The following is a 20,593-nucleotide window of genomic DNA, read 5'->3' as shown; positions in this document are numbered from 1 at the left end:
CAAGATTTAACAGAATTAAAAATCGACAACATGCTCAACTTGTATAGACTGTAAAGGTAAGATCCACCGGAATAAAATGACTCAAAACTATGTTTAGATCATCGTCAAGTATTCTACTAACAACCCATGACTCAAGTTATCAATTTGGATCATTTTGAAAAAATGATTTTTGACCGTCTTTTTGAAGATTGGTCCGTCTGTGCACTGGGGCGAACACCCCAGTAAGCAGCCCTTACTGCACTACGGCGGGGCACTGGTGCAGCGGACATTTATTTCCCTAGCTACTCGTGGGACCAAAAATGAGTACAAATTCTACAAACAACCTTCAAGGTGACGACTGCCTCTCTCAGTCGTGTGAGAGCGAAGTGGAGAATACTCTGAGTCAGCTTGGCCTTACCGAAGACCAGCTACTCAGTAGTTCGCAGGAGAAGATGGAAATATCCTGCCCCTCAACGCCTATCTCCCGGAGCAGCACATGTTTCGACAAAGCTGATCCAGATCTACAACCCTCCTCATCGACCGACTCCAACCTGCTGGACATGGAAGATAACGAAGATGATGGTATAAGGATCGTCATCAACCCCCAACAATATTTAGCAAGTAGCAAAGGATCCGAAGATAACAAGGGTTCTACGGAAGCCAAGGGTGCTCCGAGAAAGAAAATCCCCACACTCACACGCTCGCAGAGGAAGCAGCTTAGAACTCTCCGGGAGAAGGGAAAAGACCGGAATGAGGCCTTGTACATAATCCTGAATAAGGAGAGCGAGCCCACTTCCTCAAAACGCTCGAGAAACGACCTAGACAAATCCGCCACAGAGGACCCCAAACAAAAAAGGGTGAAGCACCATCTGGATCCGAGAGAGCGCGCCCAACAGTCCTCAAACCGCGCGCCTCAGAAAAACGTGTCTGGACAACAAAACCCACCCATGAGGAAAACAGCTGGTATCTGCTACAGTGATATGGCCAAAAAGCGTGAAGGTCGGGATAATACCCAAAGACTTTCCCACCGTCCAACTCACTACAGCCCAGCTAGACCTTCTACAAGAAGCACTCCTGCTCAGAGTAGTTCAACAGCGAAACGAGCCAATAAAACCCAAATTCAACAACCTCATCTACAAGTCCGGTTACATGGTTCTAATCTGTAAGGATCAAGAGACTGCTGAGTGGTTAAAGAGAATATCCCCATCCATGAAACCCTGGGAAGGTGCAGAGCTGATGGCAATGGACGAAGTGGCGATTCCACGTCCAGAGATGATCCGAGCATTCTTCCCACAAAGCTCCAGCTATGATGACGACCGAATAAAGGCTCTCATAGAAAGCCAAAATGACATCACAACAACTAATTGGCGTATTGTGAAACGATCCATTCTGAAAGATATTCATGTTGAATGGATCTTCACAGTAGAGGGTGCGTCGATGGAAAAGTTGAAGAAGTCCAAATACACCCTCAACTACCGATTTGGTGAAATCCAACTAAGGAAGATTACAGATCAACAGACTGCCGACTGGAAGGCCGACCCAAGAGCAATCTGAGGAAGCCTCCTGTTCGGGCGAGGTTCGGCTAACTGGAAGGCCGACCCAAGAAAAATCTGAGGAAGCCTCCGGTTCGGGCGAGGTTAGTAAATCTCACCCCAAAAGCACCATAAAGACTAGTCTGTCCGCCTCTAAAGGAAAAGCTCGAAGCTTACATGCGACCCCCTGCTCTAGTGGTACCAAACCAAAGGTATCTAAACAGGGCAAAGGGGGTGCAAAAAGCGACAGTTTGACCACAGAGGCGAAACTGGCGGGCCAGGTTGCTACAGGGAAGAGAGAAAACCCAAACTGTAATATCAAACGACATCCTGATGATCCGCAACATCCAAAGCCGGACAGTCGTCGTCCGGAAAAAAGCGGGAACCCCGGTAATGGCGACTAAAGTTCTGCAAGTGAACCTCCACCATGCTGAGAGCGCCACGGGTGTGCTCTGTCGGAGGTTCACCAAAGAGAATTTAATCGTGGCCCTCATTCAAGAGCCATTGGTCAATAAATCCAGAATACAAGGTACAACACTCATGTAAGTTGGTATATGATGACAGCCAGCTTTCTCCCAGAGCGGCTATTTTATTACATAACAACTGTAAATACTTTCCAATTTCAGAATTCATAAAAAGGGACATCGTAGCGGTCAGGATGGAGGTACCTTCCGCCAGAGGGAGTAGAGAGATCTTGGTGGTCTCGGCATACTTCCCAGGTGACGTGGACGAAATCCCTCCTCCAGAAATAGCTGCGCTCGTAGCCTACAGCCACCGACACAACATCCCCTTCGTCATAGGGTGCGACGCAAATGCACATCACACCGTATGGGGAAGTACCAATATAAACACCAGAGGTAAGTACCTGTTACAGTTTCTCTTCCAAGAACATTGACATTTGTAATGTTGGTGACAAGCCCACGTTTGAAAACTCCATTCGTCAGGAAGTTTTGGACTTGACTCTATGTAGTCGGTCTATCTCTGATAAAATAAAAAACTGGCATGTTTCTGAAGAAATATCAATGTCAGACCATAAACACATCATCTTCGAATGGGAAGCGGGTCTGACGATGGAAAAAACGTTTAAAGATCCTAAGAAAACTGATTGGGAATCCTACTCAGCTATCCTACGATCCGAAGAGTACATCATAGAAAGTCACATCAAGTCCATAACACAATTGGAAGATGCGTCCAAATCCATTAAAAACAAAATCCTTAACGCCTACCAAGAGAGCTGTCCAACTAAATCAACTAGTTCGAGTAGAGACGTTCCATGGTGGAATAAAACTCTTGAGAAGCTTAGGAAAACTGCGCGTAGGGAGTTCAACCGTGCTAAGCGAACCGGCGATTGGAGCCTATACAGAAAGGCCCTGACGAACTACAACAAAGAAATAAGGTCAGCCAAACGGAAATCGTGGATTCTAATGTGTGAAAGCATAGAGAATACACCCGTAGTGGCCAGACTCCAAAAACTCTTTCAAAAGACCACTCCAATGGAGTGGGTAGCCTCGGAAGGGCGGATGGTTCGCTTACTGGAGAGCCTAGCGATACACTGAGCGAATTGTTAAAGATCCACTTCCTGATTCAATCCCTGAGTCGAGCATCGGCGACCAAGGCACTGGAATTGCTGTCTCAGATCCACAAGAGATCCAATCATGGGTTTCTGGATCTAAAAAAGACGCAATAAAGGTTGCAAAGAAAGCTTTCACTCGGGCCAGGGTTGAGAGGGCTGTGAGATCTTTCGAGCCATTTAAGTCTCCTGGCATGGATGGAATATTCCCAGCGTTGATCCAAAAAGAGGAGAAAACACTGGTTCCACCCTTGGTTGAGATTTTTAAGGCGAGTCTGATTTTGGGGCACATACCTAACAATTGGCGTCAAATCCGGGCTGTCTTCATTCCGAAGGCAGGCAAGAGAGATAAAACCAACCCCAAAGCATTCAGCCCGATAAGTTTATCCTCTGTAATGCTCAAAATTATGGAAAAGGTACTATGCGAGTACATAAATCACAAATTTATGAAAGCAATGCCTTTGTCAAAAAACCAATTCGCTTATCAAAGTGGAAAATCTACGATCTCGGCACTACATACGGTAGTTAAAAAATCGAAAAACACTTAATGCAAAAGAATTTGCTCTTGTAGCATTTCTTGATATTGAGGGCGCATTCGATAACGCTTCTTATTCGTCTATAGGGTCAGCAATGTTGAGGAGAAAATTCGACCCATGCATTGTTACCTGGGTACATGCTATGCTAGCTAATCGGAAAATCTCCTCTGAGCTTAGCGGTTCATACATCACTGTTGAAGCAACAAGGGGGTGTCCGCAAGGCGGAGTGCTTTCTCCTTTGTTGTGGTCACTGGTGGTGGATGAGCTTCTAGACAGCTTAGAGAGAAGAGGCTTCGAAGTGGTTGGATATGCTGATGACGTTGTCATTATTGTACGAGGCAAATTCGAAAGTGTTATCGTGGAAGGAATGCAATCTGCCCTAAATCACACTTTTTCCTGGTGTCAAAAGGATCAACTAGGCATAAATCCTACAAAAACTTCCATTATCCCTTTCACCAAACGGAGAAAGGTACAACTGAAACCCCTTTTCTTGAATCAAACACAATTAGTTTATTCAAGTGAAGTAAAATATCTAGGTGTCATACTCGACGCAAAGCTTAATTGGAACTCTCATCTCCAATCAGTTGTGCAGAAAGGTCTCAATACACTTTGGGTTTGTTCAAAAACCCTTGGTAAAAGATGGGGCCTAAAACCAAGTATGATCATGTGGATATATAAAACCATTGTCCTTCCCAGGACAACTTACGCTTCCCTTGTCTGGTGGCCTAAAACTAATGAGGCTGCTGCAAGGGCTAAGCTCAACAAAATCCAACGCACCGCTTGCATAGCCATCACTGGTGCAGTTCGTAGTACACCCACTTTGGCCCTAGACGCAATGCTTCACCTGCCCCGGTTAGATCAATTCATAAAGCTGGAAGCGGAAAAAAGTGCTCTAAGGTTAAAGAGAACAAAAACACTGCTGTCGGGAGACCTTACGGGTCACCTCAGCGTATTAAATGAATTTGCCATAAATCCCGCAATAGGAATTTGTAGTGACTGGATGGAAACGGTAGTCAATTATGACTTACCTTACGATGTGTTCATTCCTTCCCGCCAGGAGTGGGAAGGAGGTGGACCCAGCGTTCCAACAGGCTCTATAAATTTCTTCACAGATGGTTCGAAAATGAATAATCTGACAGGATCCGGAATCTATGGCCCTACAACAAAAATTTCTGTCCACTTAGGGCAGTGGCCCACAGTATTTCAGGCGGAAATATATGCAATATTAGAATGCGTGTTATTATGCCTGAGGAGAAAGTATAGATTTGCAAAAATATGTATTTTCTCTGACAGCCAAGCGGCACTTAAGTCGCTTAATAACTACACTTGTAACCCAAAGCTAGTGTGGGAATGCATTCTGGCTTTGAAAAACTTATCCATACGCAATCGAGTCTACCTATATTGGATCCCAGGACATACGGGTCTAGAGGGAAACGAGATTGCTGATGAGCTAGCCAGGAATGGATCTAATGAAAGGTTCATTGGCCCTGAGCCCTTCTGCGGGATCTCAGACTGCTCTGTAAAATGGAACTGAACAAATATATGGTCAGTCAAATCACATCAAACTGGAATGCACTTCCCCATACGAGCCAATCCAAAAGGCTCGAAACGATTAACCCCAAGAAAACCCAACAACTATTAGGTCTCAAACAAAGGGATCTCAACATCTACACCGGTCTAATAACTGGACACTGCCCCTGCAGATACCATCTACAAAAAGATCGGAGCAATCCAAACCTCAAATTACCGCTTCTGTGACGAGGAGAGAGAAACATCAGAACACATCCTCTGCTATTGCAGTGCACTCACCCAACGTAGGCTCAAAGTTCTCAGCAAGCCCTTTTTAGGGCCTGCTGACATATGGATCTTATCCCCAAGGACGTGGTTGGCTTCATAAAGCTAGTCTCGCCAGAATGGGGAGTCACATACTGTAACTCAGGATCCCTATTCATCAATAATAGATGGTCTTGAGTTCAGTCGATACCAAGGTATCTCAATGACAAACATGTTACTGAGATAACTTGCGTATTTCACAGCAAAAGGGTATATCACAATAGTCCTAAAATCTGGACGCAGTGATCTTCACCCGACAAACGAGGAAAAATGGTAAGTTGGCCAATACCCCCGCCATAGTTTTGACCATCACAGGAACCGTCATCCCGGAGCATATCAACTTCGGTTGGTCCCGTTGTGCAACGCGCAACTACTATCCGAATCCCATGCGATGCTTCCGCTGCTGGGATTTCGGGCACACGGGCAAAAGGTGCCCCAGCGCGGAGCAAGTATGCGGAAATTGTGCCAAACAACACCCAACCACCACTGCTATGACAACTGACGACAACAGTCCCACAACCAGCCGCCCATCTTGCACAGAACAACAGTTCTGCAAGTTTTGCCGCAGCAATGATCACCCCACGTCCAGCAGGAAGTGTCCCGCCTACGTGAAGGAACTAGAGGTCCAACGCATCAAGGTCGACCGGGAACTGTCGTACCCCCAGGCCCGGCGCGAAATCGAAATGCTATCCGGATCAAACCAAGTCGGTTCCTTTGCCAAGGTCACAACGTCAAGCAAGGACTGCGAAATTGACGGACTGAAGCGGAAAATTGAGGAGTTGAAGCTGGCAAATTCCAGCGTCAAAAGTCGCATGGACACGGTGCAGAAAAGCGGAACGATCGAGGATCTAGTACGCCAAGTCAGCATCCTCACCGAAAAAGTGGTCGAGCTGCAGGAGAGCCGGGAAATTAAGGACAAGCTGATCGCAAAGCTCAGGACCATGGCGAAACAGGTACAAACCCCAAACAAACCCAAGCTAAACCATCCGGGCTCTCTCGACATCTTCAGCGACGACTCGGACACGATGGACACAGAGCCACCCAAGCGGGAACGAGCGGCACGGGACTCCGGCGACAGCAGCGATGCTCCAGCCAGACCCGAGTCCAAGCGTGATGCAGTTCCAAAAAGTTCCAAGTAAGTGATTTAAAGGCTCAGCTTCGCCACCTGAATTCTATAGCTAAAAATCCACAAGACCCCTCCCTACCATCATCTTCCACCCTTACCCTATAAACAATCCCAGCCATAGAATTGTGCAAGTTGAGCCTCACACAAGAGTACCCATTACTCGAATCATGAACTATAATGGCCAAAATCCACCGTAATCATTTGGATCTTGCAGAAACTCAGCATCTCGTTGAAACCGAACTAAAGTGGTAAAATCCCCTGTTTTAGAGCGATAGAGTGATGCGCTATTCTCCGGGAAAACCTGTCGTTTGTCGGTTAGATATGAACTAAAATTATTTATTTTGTTTTATTTAAGAGCTCATTACAAGGCTCATTACGTAAATGCCACACTCGTCAGATTTTCAAAAGTATTCATATAAATATTAAATTTTTTAGTCGTCTTGTTATTCCAAGCTGGTGTTAGAACTAAGAATGTGTTAGTACCACCAAGTACTAGAAATCGTTCTTGAAGATTTGATTTGTCTAACAATAGACTTGTGAAGCACTTAAAAATGCGAACATTCTTTTCGATTTCTATTCGTAAGAAGAAATAATGGAATTCCAAGGTAGGTCTTGGTATGTTAATTTTTTGCTCGAATTTATTTATATATAATTTAAAATTATCAAATAATACTTATGATTTGCTGAAAAATTAAAAGCTACCATTTTTTAATTTGTATTGAGGAAAACCTGCTGGGCCCCTAATTGCTTTTGATTAGTCGTTTTTAAATATAAAAATCGGAAGAATGGGAGAATCATATTGGTCACACGATTAGCGATCTCATAGGGGCCATTTTTTCATCTCATTTTTCACCTCACTAAAACAAAATCTTAGTTTTAAAGAACGAAATTGAACACCAACTTTGTCGGTACTTTCCATGGACATCCTTGTTCACTGCCAAAAAATCTCAAAAATAAGAAACAAAAAATGTTTCTTCTCATTGCTTTGAAGCAATGATATTATGAATAGGAACAGTAACCCTACTTATGTGTCTACTAGAATTAAATTTTGCGAAATATTCACCCATTTAAAAGCAGCCTGCTGCGTTCGTCGACATTCCGCGAACAGCCAAACAGACATACAACAGAAACCAAATTGTAAACATTGCGTCGGAGAGAATAAAAACAAAATAATACGCAGGCAAATGATTTCACAGCCGAGTGCTCCAATGTTTTTTCTTCCTCTTAGTGTTTACCTTAGCATCAATCACTACGTACTACAAACGATTTTAATGGGTGGCTTCTTTGTAGAATATGACAACGATGATGACGACGCCGCGTTCTGTGCTAGCGAGATCGTAGAAAGATGTCAGCAAAGTGATTTGTGGAGTTATTTGCTCCTCAATTGTACATATTGAATTAAATTTTACAACAGGGACGCCCTTGGTGGCCCCTAATGGTTACATTATCCGCCGCTATGAATGTAGATGATCTACCCTAGGCAGGACCGGATTTAGCCGGAAGGGGGCCCCGGGGCAGGACCGGATTTAGCCGGAAGGGGGCCCCGGGGCCGACGGTATGTGGGGGCCCCAAAATGTACAAAAAAGGATGGTTTTGGTACATAAGATTTGTGGGGGCCCGGGGCCATGGCCCCCCCGGCCCCCCCATAAATCCGGCCCTGACCCTAGGGATTGAACTTGTCTGTCATTAATTTCTTCCTCGTAGCTGACAAATTATTATTCGCATTTTTTACAGCTTCAATTATATCCATAATAAACCAATAAGTTCCATAAGTTCCAGTATCCATAATAAACGAGCAACGAGAGAAAGTGGCCTTCAACGAAAAAACAAACTTTGATTGAGCTTTCAAACTTTTCAAATAAAAGTTGTCAACGGATTGACCTTTCGGAAAAAAAAGTTGATTCCGTTTGCACCACACGAAACGACCCTACAGCTTGTTAGCACGGTGGTGAGATTGACGTACGATGACTACTTCCCAATCGCCCTTGGTCAATTGTCGATAGAGACGACACCACGCCGCCCGCTATCTGTTTCAGTTCGAAGTGTCCCACTACGACAATGCAGCTCACCCACCAGGTGATAATGAAAGTGTTGATTGATTTGCTGCTTGTCACTTCGGCCACTGACTGGGCGACAACAGACGGGACCGATGACAACAACGATAAGAATAACACGTGAATCGGTCCGGTCCGGTCTCAGAACTACTTTGCGTCGGTTGTCCCGAATACAGGCTGATAACAGTTTCATAATACTCAGAGCAAAACGACTGTGAGGAAGGAGCGTCAAATCAGCTAGGGTCCTCCAAAAAAATCAATCTTACGCTTGTAAGGATCGAGCGATGACAAAAATCCGTGAGCTAAGGATTACATATTTTTCTGGTAGTGCACGGGGCGCAGTTGGCATCGGCTATAGTGAATTCAGAGATTCCGTTTTGATACGCAAGTGGATTTATTTTTATATACCATATATACAGCGATTCCACGGGAAAAGAATAGTTGTCCAATTTTGCTCAAAATCGCTTGGTATGTTCTTCATCAAAAATAATTAGACCCGTATTTTTTCATTTTTTTATTAGGGTGACCATGTTCGATATAGGGTTACCAGAAAAATCGCTATTTTTCGAAAATTTTTATTTTTAAAAAATCATAACTTTTGAACCACTGGATCGATTTGCAATATTTTTTTATGGATGGAAGGCTTATTACTTCTAGTTCTTACTAAAATTTTTGGTTTGATGTATTGGTGTACTCAAATTTGCTAAAATGGTCAAAATATTCGTTTTTTAAGATTTTTTAAATGTTGGACCACAACGACTATATATTTTTATATTTTTTTAGGAAAATTCAAAAACTTTTACATAACATATCAAAAAATTAGAAATGTTCATCGAGCCGTTTTTGAGTTACATTTTTTTGAAAATTTCAAGTTTTCTGCCCATACACACATGGAATGAACGTTATTCTCCACTATTTCAAATAGCTCAAATTAAATCAAAAGTATGAAAATGTTATTCAAGAGTGTTTGTTTGGTCTCGTTTATTAGAAGAATTTACGAATCGCAATAGTTGAAAATAATTCAATCGGAATAGTCTGGTGTTGTTATTGATGACTTCATTCTCCAAAATCGGCAAAGCAATATGTCGTTTTTCAAAAAGGTTGGTTTTCAGCAATCCATACAATAGGTTACCTGCTTTGTTTATATGTTTTCAATATTTTTGATGCAGGTAATTCATTGTATTTTCTTTTTTGATTATGATTCATCTGTCTCCTTTTCCTTGTTCACTCTACCTAAATGATACCCAAAGGGACTATTAAAAGTGGTCTATAAGATAAAGTATATGTCAGTCAAGAAAATCAGTGAAATTGTCCAGTTGCCTTACTGAAGAAACGTTTAATACAATGAAGCACGAATGCTCAAATTGCCATGTTTGGAGTAATTGTTACAGGAAACTTACTCCTAAACTGTATGATTATGCAGCGGAAAGGAGAAAAAAATTGGATAAAAGCTGTTCCTACATTTGTAATACCTGCTATTGCCGACTTTATCGCATTATCAAGAAAGGAAACGAGCCAGCAGCTCCAAGTGCAGTTAATATAGAATGTGAAAATCAAGAACTCACCGTTTCTGAACCATCGAAACTTGATGATCTCGCCGTTGCCGGACCATCAGGCACCAATATTTTCGCCGTTGCGGGACCATCTAGAGTGAACAATTTCGCCGCACCAGCAAACATCAATAATGGTGGTTTCGAAATAATCGATCCCAATGCCGCTGGATCATCGGAAATTGACGCTGTTCCTAGTGTTGGTAAGTAGAATAATCTCTTCTTTTTGTTCATTCAGACATCATGATTTGCTACGTTATACTAGTTGTACTCGATTATTCAGAAAATTGAAAAACATCAGTTCCGTATAATCTTACCTAATCCGACCTAGTAGCTCAATTTGTAGAGCAGTTGCCTATCATGCAACAAAATAGAATAATCGAATACAATATGTATTACATTATATGAAGAAACATGCTCCTAACTAATAGTTATTTTTCCATCTTGTTTTCAGAATCTTTGTTTTCTTTGGAATCAACGAGTGCTGAATCAATTGGTAGCGCTGGTGCCCAGAAACCCGGAGACGGTCAGGAAATTCTTCAACAAATGAAGGCAAAATTTGATGAAATATCTGACAGAAACGATCGATATAGGATTCTAACTTCACTTCTCAAATCCTGGACTGCATACAAAATGATGCAAGAATTCGGTGTTTCCCAACGAACTGCTCAACGTGCAAAGCAATTACAGATTGAAAAAGGTTTTATGAGCACACCGGAGACCAGAGTAAATATGTTGTCTTTGAGCGATGATACTCTAACTGTAGTTAGGGACTTTTATAATAGTGACGAGATAAGCAGAGCATGTCCTGGGAAAAGGGATTTCGTTGTTGAAAATATGGCAGGAGAAAAAGAGCATGTACAGCGCAGGTTACTTTTATGTAACCTTCGTGAAATTTATTCAATTTTCAAAGAGCAATATTTTACTTTTAAAATTGGATTTTCAATGTTTTCCAGCAGCCGCCCAAAAAAATTGTATTCTAGCTGGTTCAAGTGGAACGCATACTGTCTGCGTATGCATTTATCATCAGAATGTTAAATTTATGTTTAAAACCCTTAAGGACAAGAAACTTATTCATAACCATTTAAAAACGTATCATGACTTGTTTTTTAAAATACTTTGTGAAAATCCTACAGAGAAATGTTGGTTGAAAACCTGTGATCATTGCCCGGGTACGCAGACACTGGAGAATGACCTGATGAATTTTCTTGAAAATGTCGATTCCTTAGAATTTAAACAATGGAAGCAAACAGATCGTTGTCATTTAAATTCAATGCGAATGGATGCAGAAGAGTATGTGGAAACATTTTTAGAAAAATTAAGCGAATTATCTCCACATTATTTTAATGCAGAGCAACAAGGAAACTACTTAAAACAACTTAAAATTAATTTGGAAGCAACTGATTGCATTATAATTGCTGACTTCTCTGAAAATTACTCTTTTGTTATTCAGGACGCTATACAAGGTTTTCATTGGGCAAACGCTCAATGCACAATCCATCCTTTTGCCATATATTATAAGGATGAAGCACAAAATTTAAAGTTTACAAGCTTCATAGCAATCGCAGAATTTACTAAACATAACCATGTTGCCGTTCGGCTGTTTATAACAAATTGTGTGAATTTCATTAAAAAAAAGCTACCTTACCTGAAAAATATCAATTTTTTTCTGATGGATGAGGCAGTCAATACAAAAATAAGATGACTGCTTTCAATTTGTGCCACATGTAAAAAGACTTCGGTCTTAAAGCAGAGTGGAACTTTTTTGCCACTTGCCATGGAAAAGGGCCTTGTGACGCTTTAGGAGTTGTTCTAAAGCGAAACGCTTCAAAAGCAAGTTTACAAGACCATCATATTACAACTGCATACGAACTTTACTCTTGGGCTGTTTCTAAAGTATATTCCAAAATATATTACGAGTTTTTCTCGGAAAAAGATTACAATGCAATGGAAAAAAAATTAAGAACCGTTATACTCGTGTAAAACAAATCTCGCGGACACAATCGTTTCATTACTTTAAGCCACAAAATGAAAATTACATTATCGTGAAACGGTTTTCGTTTTCAGATGAAGAAAAGTGTGTTAAATTGTAAGAATTTTGCTATGAATTATTTTTTTGATGAATTATGAAAAATTAAAATAATCAAATTAAATGCTGAGTTTTAATTGAACATTGAACATCGAACATGGTCACCCTAATAAAAAAAAATAAAAAAATACGGGTCTAATTATTTTCGATGAAGAACATATACCAAGCGATTTTGTGCAAAATTGGACAACTTTTTTTTTCAACTCTATTCTTTTTCCGTGGAATCGCTGAACGTTCATTCCATGTGTGTATGGGCAGAAAACTTGAAATTTTCAAAAAAATGTAACTCAAAAACGGCTCGATGAACATTTCTAATTTTTTGATATGTTAAGTAAAAATATTTGAATTTTCATAAAAAAATATAAAAATATATAGTCGTTGTGGTCCAACATTTAAAAAATCTTAAAAAACGAATATTTTGACCATTTTAGCAAATTTGAGTACACCAATACACCAAACCAAAAATTTTAGTAAGAACTAGAAGTAATAAGCTTTCTATCCATAAAAAAATATTGCAAATCGATCCAGTGGTTCAAAAGTTATGATTTTTTAAAAATAAAAAATTTCGAAAAATAGCGATTTTTCTGGTAACCCTATATCGAACATGGTCACCCTAATAAAAAAATAAAAAAATACGGGTCTAATTATTTTCGATGAAGAACATACCAAGCGATTTTGAGCAAAATTGGACAACTTTTTTTTTCAACTCTATTCTTTTCCCGTGGAATCGCTGTAATATATATATATATATATATATATATATATATATATATATATATATATATATATATATATATATATATATATATATATATATATTTTTTTTTTTTTTTTAATTACCTAAAATATGAATCAAAGCACTCTCTGTTATCAACGCAACTTCTTTAAGTTTTGCCTGAAAATCGTCTATGAATTATTTATAGAATTCCTTCATGAGGTCTTTCAGATTTATTTTAAACTTCCATAAAAATTTCGCAGGATTTCATAAAGAATTTCCACCAGTAGTCCACGAAGGGAGGGGAGGGCTACGAAATGGTGAGTTGACATCCGGGAAGGGGCGCCTAACATAGCTCTGGTCCTCACAAGTTCCAATACTCACGCTTCCACGGGTCTTCCGATGACAATTGACCGCCAGCTAAGGGTTGCGTACTTAGCTGGTAGTGTAGCCTGTCCTTCTGACATCAGCTAGAGTGAGAGGGTGCGTCCTGTGGGGTCTGCCTAGGATGTGGATGGGGTTCGACAGTGGGCTCTGTTGAGCTTCTATAAAAAGCTGCATGTGACCCCAAGCAGGGTCTATCAAAGCGACCGTGTGCCGCTCAAAGCGCACTAGCCTAATCCTGGTGTGAGACTTTAAACAAATTTGACCCGACTGATCGAGCGTATGTTCACCAAGAAGGTGCGGCTCCAACAGCGTCTATTTTGGCATCCAGTGACTGAGTATGAAATGGTATTCCCCGGAAGCTATACCTAAGATGGCAGCCCCATCCCGGTGGATAGGGAACCTTGGGCCAACAACCTACTGTTCCCCAAACATTAATTTGTTCGAGAATCCGATAATGGAGGAATACGGACTGATTTTACGGCGACGATTCTTAGCGCGAAACAACGGACACGAATAGGAACATGGAACGTTTTTACCCTAGCCCAGCAGGGCAAATTGGTACAACTTGACAATGAGGCACGCCACATGAAGCTTGAGATCCTGAGACTTTGTGAAGTCCGTTGGGCAAACTTTGGAAAACACAGAACGCCATCGGGACAAGTTCTGCTATACTCTGGTTTACGAGGTGAACACGCTCCCCGGCATCGCGGAGTTAACTTCCTACTAAGCGCTCAGGCACACTCTGCGCTTATGAAGTGGGAACCTATAAGTGAAAGGATAATCGTTGTCAGATTTAGAACACGGGTCCAAAACCTTACTATAATCCAATGTTATGCGCCAACCGATGCTGCCAATCTGCAAGACAAAGAGAACTTCTACAGTCAACTCAATGCCGTCGTAGATAGAATTCCGAAGGGTGATATCAAGATCTCTTTGGGCGACTTCAATGCAAAGATCGAATTCGACAACTCGAACCATGAGCACATTATGGGACGCCATGGTCTCGGTGAAAAGAGCGAAAACGGAGAGCTGTTCGCAGAATTTTATGGTAATAACGACATGGCGATTGGGGGATCGCTCTTCCCTCATCGACCGGTTCACAAGGTCACGTGGGTCTCCCGTGACGGCTTTACAGAAAATCAAATCGACCACATCTGCATCAGCCGAAAATGGAAACGGAACCTTCTCGGTGTACGGAATAAACGTAGTGCCGATATCGCATCTGATCATCACCTCCTCATCGGCGAAATACACCTGCGCATTGCGCGGATTCGTCGGCAGGAGGAGAGAGTTGGACGTCGGTTCAACACACGCCGACTGGAAGATGCCACGGTGAAACGGTCCTTCGTTGAAGAACTGGAGACACGTGCTGCAGATATTCCGGAAGGTGACAGCATGAAGGCCAGTGGACCGCCATCAAGAGTGCCTTTATCGCCACAAGCGAGAATAATCTGGGCGAACTGCGCACCCAGAGAAAACAATGGATCACCGATGAGACCTGGAGGAAGATAGAGGAGCGAAGAGAAGCCAAAATCGCGATAGAGCGATCGAAAACCAGAGTAACCAAAGTTTTAGCCCGTCAACGATACTCGGCTCTTGAGAAGGCCTCTGGCCGACGAAGGAGAGAGAGCCGCAGCAACCGGGGACATTCGCCTCCTCTACGATATCTCACGACGCCTAAGCGGGGCGAAGAATGCAACGATGCCTGTGAAAGACGCGCATGATCAATTATTGACCGACCCAACTGACCAGCTGAAACGCTGGATCGAGCAATTCGAACAACTTTTTCAAGTGCCAGCCAGGCCACCACCACCTCGGCATGATTTGCCTAGGATCCGACGAATAACACGCGTCAATACCGAAGCTCCATCAATGCTAGAGATTTAAACAGCCATCCAAAGCATGAAATCGAATAAAGCCCCAAGGGTCGATCGCATATCAGCCGAGATGCTCAAAGCTGACCCCATGACATCCGCTCAACTACTGCATCGTTTATTTCGTAATATCTAGGATACCGCAACTTTCCCGGTCAACTGGATGCAAGGTATCTTAGTGAAGGTGCCCAAAAATGGTAACCTGACTGTATGCGATAACTGGCGAGGCATTAGGTTGCTATGTACCGTTCTCAAAGTTCTAGGCAAAGTTATCTTAGCCCGGATTCAGGAGAAGATCGATGCGACTCTCCGGCGGTCACTGTCACTCTGCGTATCATTCTGGAGCAGGTCAACGAATTCCAAGTCCCTTTACTTGGTATTCACTGACTACGAAAAAGATGTCCGATCCTATCCAGGTCGTAGCTGATGTGATGCAAGAATGTATTCTATCACCGTTACTGTTCCTTATCGTAATCGACGAGATTCTGGTAGGTGCGATTGACCGTGGACCAAACCGCGGGCTGTTATGGCAGTCTATAACAATGGAACACCTAAATGACTTCGAATTGGCTGATGACGTTGCACTCTTCGCTCAACGGCGCTCTGATATGCAGAGTAAGCTCAACGACCTTGCCGAGCGCTCCTCTTCGACAGGTTTAGTCATCAACGTCAACAAAACCAAATCGTTGGATGTAAACACGGTGACTCCTTCCAGTTTCACAGTAGCCGGGCAACCAGTGGAGAATGTTGAAAGCTTCCAATATCTTGGTAGCCAAATGGCGTCAGACGGCGGTACCATGATCGACATAGGCACACGGATCAAGAAAGCAAGGGCTGCCTTTGCGAATTTAAGAAATATCTGGAAAAACAGGCAGATAAGTGAACGCACCAAAATACGAATTTTCAACTCTAACGTGAAATCTGTGCTTTTATTCGCTTGCGAAACATGGTGTGTATCAGTGGAGAACACTCAACGGCTGCAGGTGTTCATCAACAGATGCCTGCGGTATATAATTCGGGCCTGGTGGCCTCACAACTGGATCTCAAACAACGAGCTCCATCGTCGTTGTCACCAGAGACCGATAGCAACAGAAATTCGGGACCGGAAGTGGGGCTGGGTCGGCCACACTCTACGTAGGGGCGGAAACGAAATCTGTAAACAAGCATTAGACTGGAAGCCAGCGGGACATCGCAGCAGAGGCAGACCCAGAGGCTCATGGCGGTGAAGCCACAATAAAGAAATAAAAAAAGTCGACGGAAATCTAACCTGGCAACAGGTTAAAGCGATAGCTGGACAACGCTCAGGATGAAGATCTTTCAAGTCGTCCTTTTGCACCACCGGAGGTGTACAGGATCCATAAGTAAGTAAGGTGTTGGCTCTCCATACATCTTGAACTAGAACTTTGCCATGAATAACGAAGTTTGCCACTAGTCCGAGCGGATCGAAAATGCTCATCACCAGACTTAGTAGCTCTCTTTTTGTGGGGTAGATACTCCATATCATGTAACCATATCATGCCCAAAACTCGTTCTGCACGCCAGTCCTTACCCATAACGAAGTTTTTTTTTGTCGCTTCCGAAGGTTCCTCGCCGAATCTTTCCAACACTTCCATCCAGACAGCCAATGTCGTAGATCGAAATCTCCTCGCTGATGAATTAACTTTACCTCCTTCGACAGCTGTGTCGCTGTTGGTAGTCGCTCTCGACCGTGTCGACGTTATCCAAGAAGTCGTCGACATAATGGTTGTCCAACATGTAGCAGTCAGGAATATTGTTAATATTTTTTGTACATAAATACCTGTAAATAGTTCTCATAAGATAGGTTGTAAGAAAGGCAATCTATAAATCGCCAATAGTTTAGGATAACAGATCCCTTAACATAGGCAAGCGGGCATTTATCAATTAGCCAGGCTCTCTAAGGTCGAGGCCATTTGTTTTCTGGATAAGGTGGGAGAGGGAAAGCAGCACAACTTTCGTGTCAGATTATCCATCGTACCAATAAGGTCACGATCATACACGAAGGGAGCCGGGAAATGCCGTATTTCCGGTTGTGTCCGAGCCCACCTTCCTTAATCTGAGGATTCACGGACTCAATCATTTCGTCCGTGATCAGCCAATGAGTTGGAAGTGTCCGCGTTTGCTAATTTGTTTTTCAATCGTCTGAAGTATGTTTCCTATAGTGGCGTTAGATGTAATTATTTAATTAATTTATTGTTCGTTCTCCAATAGTTATATTCCAAAAGTGTGCGTGAATATTTGTGTGCGGTATGTTGGCAAATGCCACCATCTAGATAGGTAAAATGTGCTCTAAATGTGACATGATGTGCTAGTGCTCAAGTATTTTGTTTCGCCAGATTGGCTAGATATTTCCCACCCGCAGCAAATTATCGCACCCAAGCGCGACGCAACCCCCCCCCCCAAACGGACGGAATATTCCTGGCAACTACCAGCCAGCCAGAAGCGGACCGATCCGTTACCATATCGGTCTGGGAAGGCACGGGGACTTCCACGTGGACGAAGCCCACTAGCCGGTCCGTCAAACCGCCGGCAAGCAATCGCCATCGCGCCGCGTCGGCTTCATTGAGAAGCACTCACCAGCGTCAACAAGCCGGGAGCGTCGACCCCACCGGCAGGTCATCGACTGGGTCAGTAAGCCCATACAAACCGGTGAGTCACCAATCGCTTTTTTATCGGAGTGCGGCGTCCGAGGAGGGCGCCGCGGAGGAAAGTTTTTTGTGCCAGTCGTAGACTGAGGAACCGAATGTGCTGCTAGAAGCCGAAACAATTTTCGCGAGTCGCAATCCACCGACGACCGCTTGGGTCCGCCATCACGGACCCGTGAAACATGCGTGCGTGAGCCGTTTTCGCCACCACAAAAATAACATCAAGTAGCAGGAGCGCAGACTAGTCAGCAGCTGCGCTGCGTGGAAGAGTGACGTCACATTAAGACACAACACAGAGCACAAACGAAAGAGAGAGCTAGGGAAGAGAAACCGCACACAAGATAGGAAACAGAAATTATGAACGAACACAAACACTAAAACGAACAAACCACAAACCCCGAACCAATATGTGCCCCTGTTAGTATTAAGTTAATAAATATGCTATGTGTTTGCCTCAATAAAATGTTTCTATGTAGTCCCCCTAGCCATTTGATTGAGTAATTGTGTTTAACGTCACAGCGCGATATTGTTTATTAGTTTTCGAGTCCCGTCCTCCAAATGTTGAGTTTGACTGTGGGTTGTTTATGTTTCTTCCAGCTTATTAATGGTTGTTGGTGAGAGGAGAGAGTCTGCCGATGATGAGAGGCGCACACTCCCTTAGAGTGTATTAGGTTCTGGTGGGCTCTCACCGACTCTTTGAGTGTTTGGTGCGGCTGTACGGTATAGAGGGAAGATAGGGTGGACCCGATTTGGCACTTTTCGTTGTTGCTGGCTGGACCGATCCATAAATCCTTATCGGGAAAATTTAAATGGACTCGCCTTGAGAGAGTCTCATCCGGGCAAAATAAATTGGGCCGTGGTCTCCTTAATGGAGTGGCGCTTAAGCCACGCGCTTTTATGAACGGATCGCTCCGTGCCGGCTACAAACACTGCGGCGACAGCCCGCGAGTACTCAATTGCGTGTTAACTAACGTTGAGGTTTTTCGCAAACTGCGCAGAGCACGGCGAACAAGTTCCGCCGAATATGGCGGCATCCATGACGAATACCTGCATCGGTTCAGTCGTGTTGTTTCGCCAGAAGAAACGTTGAGCTTGTCGGTTTTCTGTTCGGAAGTACACCTGTTGGAACATTTCCTTTAAGTCAGCGTTAATGGCCACCTATCTTTGACATAATCGACAAAGGACTGTTGGCAGGGACTGCAGCATATCTGGCCCTTCGAGGAGATCTGAGTTTAGCGAAATTACTTTCACTGAAGTCGCGGCGTCGCATACAACACGCACCTTCTCAGGCTTTTTAGGAATGTGGACTACGCTTAATGGTAAATACCACACCTGACGTGGAATAGTTTTCCAATTCATTCATGGTGGCCTCATGAGTGTGGAATTATTGCCAGATATCTTCATTTGAACCCGTTTAGAATCGTCTTCTGTCCGTGTAACTCCGCTGTTCACTGCATACAGAGTAGAGTCGTCATGCCCAGCCCCGTAACTATAGAACTTTCATCGAAGGTTGAATCGGAGCCTCCATCTAAGAAAGCAAAGGTTTCTGCTGTTTTCCCATTAGCATGAAGAGAAATCGGTATAATACGCAATAGAACCTGACGAAGAAGCTGCATTCCCCGCATTGGTGCCAGCTCACGGGTTCCCAGGATGGAGTGATCTATGGTGGTTTTCCTGACATTTATCTGTTCCGCATGAAAGGGCTTTACATGGCCATTTGTCGTGGGGATACAAGCATCGCTTGCCCAATTGAGCTTCTTAAACTGTCTTCCATCGATCGTTCATGTCCTTTGCTTTGAAGGTGGTACATTCCTTTGGCTTATGTCCGTCTATTTTGCACACAGCTCACGGTCGAGCTTTTGGGCTCATTGAAGAGTGTGAGTTGCTCATATTTTTTTTATTTAACTTGCCTTCATATTATTTTCACGACCACCTGCCGCTTCTACTTCAGCGCGTACGGAGTTCACGAACTCCTTACCTTTCTGCCGATCCGGTGTAGAAATCTCTACCAATCCGCTGGAGACGTTACTTGTCGCGTTTACTGACATTACCTGTCTATTGTTAACTTGGCAGGGCTGCCAGAACAGAGTTATTGCTGGAATTAATTTACAAGTTCTTGTAGATGTTTTTATTTAACTTCTTCAAGGTTTTCTTGCTGGAATTGCTGTAAGTTTCACCTAGAATACTCCCAGAAATTCTTTCAGGAATTCTTTCTATGATACCCGGGATTTTTCCAGGTTTAAAAAAAACGATCAAGAATTTCTCCAGAAATTCGGTTGAGAGAAACTTTTGTAATTCTTGTAGAAACTCCTAGAAAAATGATCGATCAAATGCACAACTCACAGGAAACAAATCATATGCAGATTCAAGATACCGATCGTCATAGTCCCACATCGAGATGCAGCACATTTACGGAATATTTCCATTGCATGCCCTTTGTTATCCAACTGCTGATGACCTGCGCGGATACAATTGCTGCTACAAAGTAACCCGGCAGAGTTTTGCATATTGATCACGCGTTGTGTGTCGTGTCAATTACCCTCGTTAGCAATATTTTCGTTCCGATTGGCGCCCAAGATCCGAGTTCTGTCACGGCAGCACGCTCAACCCAGAATTAGAGCTCTCCAACCAACGACAATCGTAGTTGGTGGAAGATTACATCCATGTGTTCGCTTCCGAGTTGAC

At 43.2% G+C, this 20,593-nt stretch overlaps 2 protein-coding genes across 8 annotated transcripts in view; one reads left to right on the top strand and one right to left on the bottom strand.

Annotated features, from left to right (window-relative positions):
- Positions 1 to 20,593, bottom strand: part of LOC134210268 (uncharacterized) — a 332,517-nt gene that overhangs the window by 140,304 nt on the left and 171,620 nt on the right. The window lies entirely within an intron of this gene.
- The window catches only part of LOC134209094 (uncharacterized), an 88,368-nt gene continuing 77,630 nt past the window's right edge, over positions 9,856 to 20,593 (top strand). The window contains exons 1-2 of the mRNA XM_062685071.1: positions 9,856 to 10,383; positions 10,635 to 10,906. Of these exons, the coding sequence (XP_062541055.1) occupies positions 9,975 to 10,383; positions 10,635 to 10,906 (681 nt within the window). The 5' untranslated portion in view covers positions 9,856 to 9,974. The remainder of the gene's footprint in view (positions 10,384 to 10,634; positions 10,907 to 20,593) is intronic.

This window comes from Armigeres subalbatus, chromosome 2 (genome assembly GCF_024139115.2).
Source record: "Armigeres subalbatus isolate Guangzhou_Male chromosome 2, GZ_Asu_2, whole genome shotgun sequence".
NCBI lineage: Eukaryota > Metazoa > Arthropoda > Insecta > Diptera > Culicidae > Armigeres > Armigeres subalbatus.
The sequence above is the reverse complement of the archived record's forward strand: the minus strand, read 5'-3'. Positions and strand labels throughout refer to the sequence as shown.